The sequence below is a fragment of the Xenopus laevis genome, chromosome 7L (genome assembly GCF_017654675.1).
Source record: "Xenopus laevis strain J_2021 chromosome 7L, Xenopus_laevis_v10.1, whole genome shotgun sequence".
Classification (NCBI taxonomy): domain Eukaryota; kingdom Metazoa; phylum Chordata; class Amphibia; order Anura; family Pipidae; genus Xenopus; species Xenopus laevis.
In genome coordinates, this window is record NC_054383.1 from 60,872,305 (window position 1) to 60,885,701 (window position 13,397).

The following is a 13,397-nucleotide window of genomic DNA, read 5'->3' on the forward strand; positions in this document are numbered from 1 at the left end:
TTATACGCAGATGACACCCTTCTCTATCTGGGAGATGGCAAGGCATCACTGAACTCTGCTTTTCAAATCATAAATGAATTTGGCCTCTGGCCTTCTTATAAATTGTAAGTCTCAAAATACTTCTAGTAGATAACCACAACCCTGCTTTACTATCAGCACACTGCCCATTGCAGATTGTAGATACATTAAAATACCTAGGCATCATTATATCTAAAGACCCTATGATGTTTATCACCCACAACCTTCTGCCAATTCTACAGGAATTAGCTTTAGTACTAGCTCACTGGTATAAACTGCTATATTTCATTGAAAATCAATAAAATTATATACTTTTCTAAAATCACACATGTATTGTGCAATGCAGCGATAGACATCCCCAAATCCCTAGTCCAGTGTATAAACAAATTATATTCCCCTTTATTTGGGAGCATGAAAACCCCCACACAAGTGGCCCTAACTGCTATACCTATTACTTGGCAGCACAACTTTGCCATGCCCATGCCTGGATACATTTTGATACTGAAAACCCTGCTACTCTATTGGAAGCCTTATACTTTGACTCAATGAAAGCTCTTAAAAATGCATTATACAGGCCCCATAAAATCTCTAATTTCAGTACTAGCCATGACAAAGAAAGCATGGGACCAAGCAAAAGACCTACTAAATCCCCACTCCAGTGGCAGAAGTAAGAAGGCTCAAAAACCTACTTCACAATGGGACCTTTGCCACAAAAGCACAAATAGGGGAGTAGGAGGTACCAACAAATATAGCCCGGGCACGTCTTCTCCAATCGATTCTAAAATAATCCCCAGTGTATACAGAACTCCACACTTGAAAATGTTCTCCTAAATCCCTCTACTGAGAAACTATATGATCCTTATGCGCAACCAGTATGACCCACTTCCCCAAAGTCCCAGCACTAGATTATGATGGTTGGGACAAAATAGCTGATACTATGTAAAGACCATTGATCAATGTTAGAGACATGCTCATACACTTTAAAATCCTACACTAAACTTCTTACACCACTAAAACTGTACCACATGGGGAAACTTGCTTTGTCCAACTGTTTAAGGTGCAATGCAGTAATAAGAACTTTTACTCACCTACTCCGGGAATGCCACTAAATCCAGATATTCTGGTCACAAATCACAAAATGTATGACTGATGAACTGTATTTACCACATATTCTTGATGTATCTGTCTACTGGGACTAGTACACTCTACAGCGCCTCTCAATAGCACCAGGGAATTTATGTGATTCCTATTGTTCTATGGAAAAGACTATATAAATGTACTGGGTATACTCATCACTGTCCACAATACAACATTGGATCAAACTGATAAATTCACAGTTAGAACTTTGTAAACTGACATACTGTATCCAAAGGTGTACTGCATAAGATTGATAAAGTGTGAGAACCCTGAACTTCATCCCCTGCAATAGCGATAACCCCTTGATGCTCTACTTGCAGTACACTGTAGAAGTTTGTCTGCCAACCCTTTTTTTGTAACGTTTGCCTACCTGTTTAACAGTTAAATTCAATAAAAGATACTGTACCTTTTAAAAAAGAAATACAACACATGATGTAGTCGAATAAATGCCAAGAACAGTCACAGGTGTTAGTAGATACAGCACAGCTGGCACCATGTTAGAAATAGAAACATTTTTTCTTGTTCATGAGAAGAGAGCTGTAAGAGGAGTTATTTATTTTACACAATTCATAACAAAGTGCATATGTGTAAAACTGGGGGAGAAGTGAATGATTTTGACATTATCGGACAACTTTATTTAATTAGGGAAACGAATATCTTAGTGTAATTCATATACACACATTTTGCAAATTAATGTAAATTCATTAATAACGTTATATGAGACAGGGCAATCATATACAGTTCAGTATGTGAAATCAAAGTGCATTCAGTGAATAAAGTGCCTTGTCAAAAATTTACAGTATTAACTGTCTAAGACAAATTCATATTACTCGTATCCCTTATTAACCGCTTATCACCTGCTTTTTAAATTCCCTTCCTGTAACTTTTGTCGATTGGATTATAAATATTGCAAAGTGTTTGCGTGTTTCATCCGCAAGGGCTTTGTCAAAGGCAAAGATGACAGCGAAGTCTAGCAACCTATACATCATTGTGTCTTCGCCTATTGGTTCCAAAAAAATGTACCAATTCTATGGCAAATAGAATGTAGAATACAATAGAATGGTTGAGTTGGTGCTATGACCTAAACTGCATCCATTTGGATAATTAGATGCCGATTTGGGCTGATTAGATTCAATGTGCTATAGGGTTTTAAATAACATATCAGTTGGCATATCAAGAGTGAGAATCACTTAAAGGGATACTGTCATGGGAAAAAAATTTTTTTCAAAATGAATGAGTTAATAGTGCTACTCCAGCAGAATTCTGCACATAAATCCATTTCTCAAAAGAGCAATCAGATTTTTTTATATTCAATTTTGAAATCTGATATTGGGCTAGACATATTGTCAATTTCCCAGCTGCCCCAAGTCATGTGACTTGTGCTCTGATAAATTTCAATCACTCTTTACTGCTGTACTGCAAGTTGGAGTGATATCACCCCCTCCCTTTTCTCCCCCAGCAGCCAAACAAAAGAACAATGGGAAGGTAACCAGATAACAGCTCCCTAACACAAGATAACAGCTGCCTGGTAGATCTAAGAACAGCACTCAATAGTAAAAACCCATGTCCCACTGCCAGAAAGCATTTCTCTCCTAAAGTGCAGGCACAAGTCACATGACCTGGGACAGCTGGGAAATTGACAAAATGTCTAGCCCCATGTCAGATTTCAAAATTGAATATAAAAAAATTTGTTTGCTCTTTTGAGAAATGGATTCACTGCAGAATTCTGCTGGAGTAGCACTATTAACTGATGCTTTTTGAAAAAAAAAAAACCACGTTGACAGGATCCCTTTAAGAGACATTTCATATCAATTTTTGACAAGGCACTTTATTTACTGAATGCACTTTGATTTCACTTAATGAATTGTAAATCATCATCATCATCATTTATTTATAGCGCTGTCAAGATACGCAGTGCTTTACTGCAGTTATAGCAAACGGAATAAATGGTGGATAACAAACAAGGATTACAGAGTACAATAGGGTTAGAAGGACCTAGAGATTAGAGTTTCAAACTAAAAGGTTAGGGTACAATTGAGACATTAGAATTATATAAACACTTTGTCATTTTTGATACAGCAATGATTAATTAAGGTACATCGAATAAGCCTCTTTAAACAGATGGGTCTTTAAGGAGCGCTTGAAAGTTTGGAAAGAAGGAGAAAGTCTGACAGCTTGTAGCAGAGAGTTCCAGAGAAAAGCAAAAGCCCGAGAGAAGTCTTGTAGACGAGAATGGGCAGAAGTGATCAGAGGAGAAGTGAGGCGAAGATCAGAAGCAGAGCGTAGGTTTCGTGAAGGATTTCGTAAATGATTGCACTATGTAACAGAACTTTATTAATTTATTTACTTTAATTTTACTTGATTAAATAAAGTTGTCCCATGACTTTGGGTGTCATAATCATTCACTTCTCTTGGGCTTTTGCCCAGCAATGAGGAAAATGAGTAACTGTAGAGAAATTAAAGCCATGAGGGCATATTAAACCTATGGGTCCATACAGAAGCTTTGCTGTACTAATCAAAGTATACAGCATAGCTAAAGAGTCAGAAATTAATCTGAATGCATATATATAGTGCCTTCGTTCTGACACTTGTTTAGCCAAATCAGCAACCCTCTTAATGTAATGTGTAGGATTGTTTGAAGTTCTACTACAGAAGGAGCTTTGGCTCAATTGAACACAACACAACAGTTCCACCAAAGTACACATTACACTGAGAGGGTTTTCAAATTAGACTAAGTATGTGGTTTTCTAACCCCTTTTGAGACATCCACGAATTTTGTGTAGAACAAATTCCTTTTTGATGTCTGAGAAAAACTCCTCAGTATGGCTGTCACTAATGCCTTTATTAAGCGTTGTACACTTGTAGATAAAACAACTGTTGATACATATCCACACTAATTGTCTTCAACAACTGGGCCAAAGTTTTTTTCCACCAAAGATTGGTGCTTACTGGACACCAACCCCAAGTGGTGATTATATCATCCATTCCTGGATTAGAAGCTCTGAAAATGGTTCTATCATCCCACCTCTCTCTATATTCATAAAGAGCTTTGTTTGGGTTATGTGCTCATGCCCTGCAAGGTTTTAGAGTAGACCTTCCCTTGGCTTGACTATTTTTAAGGGATGCACCGAATCCAGGATACGGTTAGGGACTCGGCCAGGATTCAGCCTTTTTCAACAGGATTTGGATTTGGACGAATCCTTCTGCCTGGCAGAACCGAATCCAAATCCTATTTCCATATGCAAATTAGGGGTGGGGAGGGAAATCGCTTGACTTTTTGTCACATTTTCCTCTTCCCACTGTCACAGTCAGCACCCTAAATTCAGAACCAATTCTAAGCACCCTGTTCTCGGCTCTTGCTTCCGCCTTTAACAGCCGCCTTTCACCTCGGGAGGAGCTCTCGGTTAATTGGATGCCACCAGGTCTTAATAAGAGAGGCGCCAAGCCAGGGGTTCTGAATGAGCAAAGGGGCACGACTGTAAAGCAAAGTCTTTTGGGCAGACAGTCACGGTACAAGGCATAGACAGGAGGCATAGTCAGATCAGGCCGGGTCGGGGCAGGCAGAGTACAAACGGAGTCAGGAAGGCAAGAGTCAAACCAGAAGATCAATCAGAAAGGGGTATAGAAACAGCGGAGTCGATAATCAGGCAAGGGTCAGGATCATCAGTAGCAGGCAGGGGTCACATCAGAGAATCAGATTACAAAAGCTAAACAGCATAGAGGCACCAGGAAACTCAGGAACAAGATCCTATAACTGGCAAGGCAAAATATGTTTTGTGGCTTTAAATACTTTTGAATTTTGCGCCACTGACGTCATCACGCCAGCGCGCATGTGCCAATAAACCAGGAATTAGCATGCCATGCGCGCCTTAACAAACATTACCAGAGGAGCGGCAGCATGTCGGTCGTCCCTGCCGAGGAGGCTACTCCTCTCACTAGACCACCAGGGTAAGTTGTTACACCCACCCCTAATTTGCATATGCAAATTAGGATTCGGTTCGGTATTCAGCCGAATCTTTCATGAAGGATTCAGGGTTTCGGCTGAATCCGAAATAGTGGATTTGGTGCATCCCTACTATTTTTAGTAGTAGGTTATGTGTCCTAAGAAAAGACAGCTACAGTTCTGTGTGTCCCAACCCCAGAATATGTCTTGTTGAACGGCCTTCCCAATTTGTGGGACGAGAAAACCCATCTTATCCTTGACAGACATACAAATAAATTTGAATAGTGAACATGGCAGTGGGGGTCTAAAAAGGTTCTTTTGCATTAATACTGTAGGTACAAAAATATCCAACACAAGGTGCCCGGCAGCTTCTGGACCCCGACTGCATCACTGTGCAGACCACCCAAGCTCAAATAAGACCTGCTGGTGGTTTGCCACATGCCCTTGCTGTCTGTGCATGAATTACTCCCTGCTTTTTCATGGCTACCCTTCATCTTTTACAATCCACTATGAATACCTGAAAGGCTGATACCGTATCTTCCCAGAGAAAAAAAACACACACACAATATTGCCCTTCAATTAGACCCAAAGCCAACTTAAAGGATACTGTCATGGGAAAAAACATTTTTTTCAAAATGAATCAGTTAATAGTGCTGCCCCAGCAGAATTCTGCACTGAAATCCATTTCTCAAAAGAGCAAACAGATTTTTTTTATATTCAATTTTGAAATCTGACATGGGGCTAGACATATTGTCAATTTCCCAGCTGCCCCAAGTCATGTGACTTGTGCTCTGATAAATTTCAATCACTGCTGTACAGCAAGTTGGAGTGATATCACCCCCTCCCTTTCCCCCCCCAGCAGCCAAACAAAAGAACAAGTGGAAGGTAACCAGATAACAGCTCCCTAACACAAGATAACAGCTCCCTGGTAGATCTAAGAACAACACTCAATAGTAAAAACCCATGTCCCACTGAGACGCATTCAGTTACATTGAGAAGGAAAAACTGCAGCCTGCCAGAAAGCATTTCTCTCCTAAAGTGCAGGCACAAGTCACATGACCAGGGGCAGCTGGGAAATTGACAAAATGTCTAGCCCCATGTCAGATTACAAAATTGAATATAAAAAAATCTGTTTGCTCTTTTGAGAAATGGATTTCGGTGCAGAGTTCTGCTGGAGTAGCACTAATAACTGATGTGTTTTGAAAAAAAACATGTTTTCCGATGACAGGATCCCTTTAATATTCACATATATCTTTTAGAAACACTAGAAAATCTATAACCTGACTAAATTATTTATTATTAAAATGTATTTATATAGCGCAAACATATTGCGTAGCACTGTCTAAATGGAATATTCAATTTTCCTTTTGAAAATCAGTAATCTTTTTAGAACCTTTGTACATTTATATGGTTATAACTTTGCTCTGGGTGGTTGGCCTAGGACAAAAATATAATTGATGGACTCTCACTCCATTGAGCTTGTGGCAGTTCTGCCCAAACCCAACTTAATACGCACATATCTCTTTTAGAAACAGTAGAAAATACATAACCTGACTAAAGGGAACATTCAATGTTACATTCAAAATCAGTGTTCTCTTTGGTATCTTTGTTATTGTTATGATTTTTTGTATTAATAATGTGCCTGCAAACCTTTTACAAGTACAGCGTATATGTTTGTGGTGCCAAGAAGAGCACATTTCTGAAGAGATACTGACTCCTTAAATTGAACTTTTTAATTAAAAAGAAGTAATAAAGAAGTTTAAAGAAACTTTTCATTGGATCCATCCATATTGTGCCTTGGGTGTGCAGTTTCTAGTATTAAGAATGTTTTAACTCTACCTGACCTGAAGGTGATGTGTTCTCAAGTAGGGGCCATAGTTTTTTTTTTTTTTTTAAATATGTTAAAGGAAGAAAAATAAAATATTAAGGTAATATAGTAGAACATATTTAGTCAATGGAAACAAGGGGTGTTTATTCATTCAAATTCAATCCTATTTGGCCCAGGGCAAACACAACATTTGCCCATTTATTAATGTGGGCCTGAGTTATTCAAATGACATGCAGTTTTCTAAGATTCAGATTGTGTTTGGAATAAAATGTATATTTTATTCTGCATTTAAAATTCCACTCTGGCTTTTTTCTATTTTCTACAGGAACGAGCCCTAGCTTCATGCATAGTGCATGCTCACCAATATTCTTATTCTCACTTATTACTATGATGATGACACAGCTGCGCATCATCTTCTTTATGGCGTCAATGAACAAGATGATAGAATACTTGGTTATCGGACATCAAGAGAATGGTAAGCACCATTTTTGAATTTAAGGTTTATAACAGTTTACTTAAAGGTTTATAAGCGTTTACTTGTAAAAACTATTACATTACGAATTAATTCAGTTTCCATGAATTGCAACATTCACATTGCTCAGATATGTTGTAAATCAATGTTTATATTGCCAACAGCTGAAGATTCAGGGTAGTGTTTGATTCAAAGGATGACTACAATTTAACTTAAACTTAAACAAAAGCACACTTCATCTTCAACTTAATTTTTTGTATGATTCACTGGTATCCGCAGACAAATAGCAATCGTTAAAGGAGAAAATAAAAGTTGTTAAAATGATTAATTGCATAAAGTTATTAAATTCTCTAAATATAATGTATTACAAATTTTAGGTAGTTAAGATATTTCAATTATTATACTGCTCTTGCTACAGCTGCTTCTCTCCTACCCAGCCTCAGGCCAGCTCTGCGTCGGAGTAAAATAAATTGATTGACAGGTCTGCTCTAACTCTGATTTGCTGTAAGCGCTGTCAATCCTCAGGCATTTCTAACATTTCCCTGCCACAAAGGCACTTCACCTTCCTTGTCCGTTCCTTGTTGCATGAGAGTGAAGCATACAAATCTCCTGCTCTTTCCTTCAACAGCCCCTTCCCTCTAGAATGTGGAAAGCCAGCCGTAGTAAAGTTTAAAAGGTACCTTCTCTGGTTAACTGCTGCTCGTGTAACCCCTGCTCTCTCCTTCATCAAATCCTACCCCTGCACATCCAATACGTGCAAGCCTGTGCACATAAACACAAGAGCATGTGCAGCAGGACATAGTGCAGGAAGGTACCGAGCTCCTGATTTTGCTTTTGCCGTGTTTTTCTGGGGCATGGGGGAGAGCAGAAGTTATGTGCAGGTCAGTAAGGGAACTGATAAGGAAGCTTTTGAAGTTACTTCACTGCCAAAAGTCTTTCGAATTGCCTTTCTGGGAGGGGAGTCAAGCAGGGAGAGAGCAGAAGATTTGTGTGTAGGGTGGGGGGATAAAGTCTTTATAGCCACTGAACTAACAACCAGCAAAGTGGAGATAGAAAAGAAAACTATATAGTGAAGTAATAATTGATAATTGAGGACAAATAAAATATATATATATATATATATATATATCTGTTTAAATTGTATTGAAAGTATAAGTGTACTTCATAAAGGTTCAGAGAGTTATAGTTCTGTGTTAGTTCAAATACCTCTACAAAAGAATGTGTTCACAGCAATAAGTAGTGATGTGAACACAAATTCTGTTGTGGAAGCACTTGGACTGTTGTTTTCCACAGAACTATAACTCTCTGCATTGAAGACTACATTATATAATGTTTTCTCTACTATCGTCTCCTTGTTCATATCAGGGGCTATTTTTGTGCATCTCAATTGTGAATAGTCGTCTTTCACCATTTCACGAATTTCGCTGGAAATTCACAAGTTTTTTATCGAATCAAAACAGGACAAATTCGCCCATCACTGGTAAAGAGTTCAATTTCCTTTTCTGCCATTAATTTTATTCATTTCTCTAATTGGTTTTGAAATTTGACATTTTCATTTTATGACACATTACGCAGTTGAGGAATGAAAAGATATAGTGGCACCATCAAATTATGGATTATTTGGGAACTGACTTTTTTGGTGGGGCTAAATGTCATGAAATCACTAGAGCTACTTTGATAAATTGATGTTGCCACTGTGTCTTTTAATTTCTTATTTGCTTTAATATAACATGATTTTTCAAGAGCTGCCTTTATCTGTGATGTACTTCATGCACAGTGTTAAAAAAAAAATTAGTGTATCAGGAAAAATAAGATGACGGGTGGATGGAGGAGGCATTGGGACTTACTTTTGATTGTTTTCCCTCAGTTGATCATATCTAATGATTTGAACGATTTTTATTCAACCAAAAAAAACTTAGAAAAGTGCTGGGGAAGGTCCTAATAGGCTAACATTGGACTTCGGTAGCTTTAATTTGGCGAAGTATGAAGTCGAAGTTTTTAAAGAGACAGTACTTCGATTATCGAATGGTCGAACGATTTTTACTTTTTTGACCAATTCGATGGTCGAAAGTACCCAAAAAATTACTATTTTTTGATTCAAACTATTCACTCGAGCTTAGTAAATCTGCCCCATAAAATCTGCAGATCTTCTTTCTTAACACATGAAGATCCCCCTTTCTTCAGCTTAGATTGAGATTGTGACATGGCACTATCTTTCTTACCTGTGAATGACATAAACCAGTAGCTATAGCAATACCTTGCGCTTGGCAAGGCCACAGCTGGAACTACATGTAGGTAACTGCAATAAACACGGTGGGACAACTTTAGATCTCTCACATGCTGCAGCTTATCTAGCGCTACAGCGCTCCATCTGTAGGAACCAAATTCATTTGGGCAGGTAATAGAAGAGCCGCTTAGTTTATGATAACTTGAAGAAATGGTGCCGGCCAAACTGTTTGAAATAATCATTGCAGCAGTGCACCTAGCAGAGGAAAAATCTAAGTATCAGGAGTGCTGACATTACAAACTCGCAAAGGGTAGAGGCTGACATTATCGCATTGCTGACAGCATCTCTCGCACAGAAACGGTACTCATCTCTACGGCGCTGGCACTGGAGCACTAACATGATCCAAGTGCTGAAACAATCCAAGTGCTGACATCAAAACTTGAGCCTGATACCAGTGCAGGGCCAAGTCGACCGAGTGCCCTAGGCAACCCGGCCGACTACGTCAACCCCATCATTCGTGCATGTGCAAAAGAGAGGAAGCACAAGTGCACATGCATGGAAGAGTGCACACTCTGCATTCAGAAGGAACTGCAGCCACAGCCTAGGGACACAAGGGTCTAAACTGTGGCTGGTGCCCCTCTGCCTTTGCGTCTTAGGCACGTGCCTCTTCTGCCTACCCCTAATTCCGGCCCTGCCTGACACACCCAGGCCCGTTTTTGTGGCAAGACCCAGGCCTAGGGCGACAGAAATTCAGGGGCGGCATGCCGCTCAGCCGCATTCAAGTAAATTGTTTCGCTTCTGTGTCATCTCTGCGTAGTCCTCCACATCTCCTTGCGCCTGCATGTATATGCGCATGCACACATCTTGAATATGGGCATGCGCATATACGTGCAGACGCAAGGAGACGGGGAGAATGACGTGGGAGGGGAGGACAACACTGAGGGGAAGGAGAGGGGAGGACGATACGGGAGGGGAAGACAGAGAGGGGGATGCATACAGGGGCGATGAACGGAGACGGCCTAGGGGCGCCCCATTTGTAAATTCAGGCCTGGACACATCGCGCAAAAGTGTGGGGAAACATCTATGCTGCACTGACATCTCTCACTGGAGCACTGACACAATCCAACTTCAGGAGTGCTGGCAACATTCAAGGTCAGGAGAGCTAGCAGAATTGATAACTTGGGGGAGCTGAAAGAATGGCTAAATTATGGTGGGGTGATTCTATGATGGCTATATTTTGGAGCATGACGTGATTTCTAACTCTAAGGATTGTCAACATGGCTATAGGGTTCACAGGATGACTGACTTAAAGGGGTGGTTCACCTTTAAATTTACTTTTAGTATGTTATAGATTGGTCAGTGTTGTGTTTTTATAGATATATCCAAGTATCCGTATAGTGTTATGAAATGTAGAGTCACAATTTACCACAGCCAGGTAAAGGATGCAACCAAGGTTCCAGAGATTTATTCAGATTATCCAGCCCAGAGACAGCAAATGAAATGATACAGAGATCTTTCAAAATGTGCCCACAGGTTATACTTCCTTCCTTCTCTCTCTCCCTCTTCTTCCCTTCCTCTTCTCCTCTGCTTCCCTTTCTCCTCTCCTCTCCTTCCCTTTCTCTTCTGCTCTCCTTCCCTTTCTCTTTAGCCAAAAACAAATTCCATTGTTATACTGTTTCTATGCCATTGACCCAAATGGGGAATGGTTCTGATTGCCTGATGACAAGTTAAACAGGAAAATCAGATAATTTCTTTAGATGTCTCTTTTACCAACAACAACTGTACAAACAGTTCCTCTTTGAAATGTAAAAGACCCTCTCCAAATGGTCTCTTGGAATGTGTCCCACCTATTTCTTATCTAATTTTTGCATTTTATTACAAGACAGGATGGGCTAGAACTGGTTACATATCACTTCTCCAGCTCTTTATGTTCCCTCATTTAGGATGAATAAGGTATCCAACACTATTGCAAGTGGCAGTTTTGGTGTATGTTATGAATTAGACGAATGAGTCGATTCTCTCCTCAGTTGATATGTTCAGTCACCATTGAGAAATATGCACCATCTTACTGTATGAGCCATACTCAGTATTTGCAGAGTATTAGTGCAAGTCCTTATGCAGACTGTGGAACTGTTCATGTCCACAAATTCCTTCCAGAGTTGGGGACTTTATGATCCAGGCAGGATTGTTTGCCACTTCCATCACTCCCCCACTTCCCTGCTCAATAGACAAGATAATGTCCTTGCTGCATCTGGTTTTCCTCCAAAGCCTTGGCTCTCTTTATTCCATTTGTAGTGATGGGCGAATTTATTCGCCAGGCGCGAATTCGCGGCGAATTTGCGCGAATTTGCGGCGAATTTGCGCGATTCGCGTCCAGCGAATAAATTCGCGAAACGCCCGCGAAAATTCGCCGAAAATTTTTTTTCCCCAAAAACGGGTGCCGGCGTCAAAAACGGGCGCCGGCGTCGAAAAAACGGGCGCCGGCGTCAAAAACGAGACGCCGGCGCCGTTTCGCCCATCACTATCCATTTGCCGTTAGATGGAGCTGTCTCTCTTTGTCATCCTTCAGTCTGTATTCCTGTTCCTTTCACATCCCACCTTGCCACCAACTCTAGCTTTGGACGCAATATCACCCTGACCTGATTCAGTCAGAATATTAATGGATGTACTTTAAACCTGCAAATATGCAGCAATACCATCAATATTTTGAGTATATATTTGTATAAATATTTTTTCTAAATCCACCCATGTCTATTCATTTAGCTCCCAATACCCTCTATTGACCATATGCTAAATGTGAGACCTTGTTTAGCATCCCTAGGCAGATACACATAATTAATCAATATATTTGTACTATCTCTGGGCAACTCTCTGGGATATTTTTTTTAAAAAAAACAAAACATGTACAGTATACAGAAAGAAAAACATGTAATAACAGTAATGTAAATGTTTTATAAGCAACAGTCTTAAGTGTTTTTAGTAACTTTGCAAACAATGTCCTTTTGGTATGTTAATGAGTTCTTTCAATTTACTTCCTATCTTTTCACATAGGATTGAGACACTCGACATCAGATAACGTTCACACATCTTTAGTCCTTAATCACAATCATAACCTGTTTTATTTGGGGAAAAACTTAAGCTCAGAGGAATTCTGTAGAACATATATTGAAATCACAACAGTATCCAGTCTACTGCACTACTGTATCCATTCAAAAGTTTGTTCTGTGGTGTCCAGCTCCAACACCTTTCCTTAATTATTATGTTAATGTATTTACTCCCCCACTTGAAAGCTTTGGTTCCTTGAGCATATTTTTTTGCAGGATAAACCTGTGATTTTGCCACTCCCATCCATCAATTTACTGTTAGGAAACCATTAAGAAGATTTTAAAAACAGTTCAGCATGATTCGATTATCTCCAGTCCTACTTTATTGTGGTAAGAAAAATAGGAAATAAAAGTAATGACCAAAGATTCAGGTACATTGATCCTTCTGCTGGAAGACCTTTTCCTGAAAGATATAACTTTGAAAAACATATTACTCCATGTATTCCATATAAAACAACAAAGTTAAGTGCAAGTAACTAAGTTAAGTGTTCTACATTGGTATTCACAGGTTTATAACTCTGTGTTGAATACCTCCCCCTTGGTCTGTAACACCAGAAGTTTTAAGAGAAACACACCTTAATTTGGACAATTCTGCCTCTAGCACAGAAACATTTAGTTTCAAAAGATCTCTCTCAGCCCTTATGGTATCATATTCAATTTTAAGCTTG

The 13,397-nt window shown here is 39.5% G+C and overlaps 1 protein-coding gene across 1 annotated transcript in view; it reads left to right on the forward strand.

Annotated features, from left to right (window-relative positions):
• Positions 1-13,397, forward strand: part of slc43a1.L (solute carrier family 43 member 1 L homeolog) — a gene marked incomplete at its 5' end in the record, with an annotated part of 502,690 nt that overhangs the window by 277,294 nt on the left and 211,999 nt on the right. Inside the window, 1 exon segment of the mRNA NM_001094328.2 lies at positions 7,252-7,401. Within this exon segment, the coding sequence (NP_001087797.1) occupies positions 7,252-7,401 (150 nt within the window).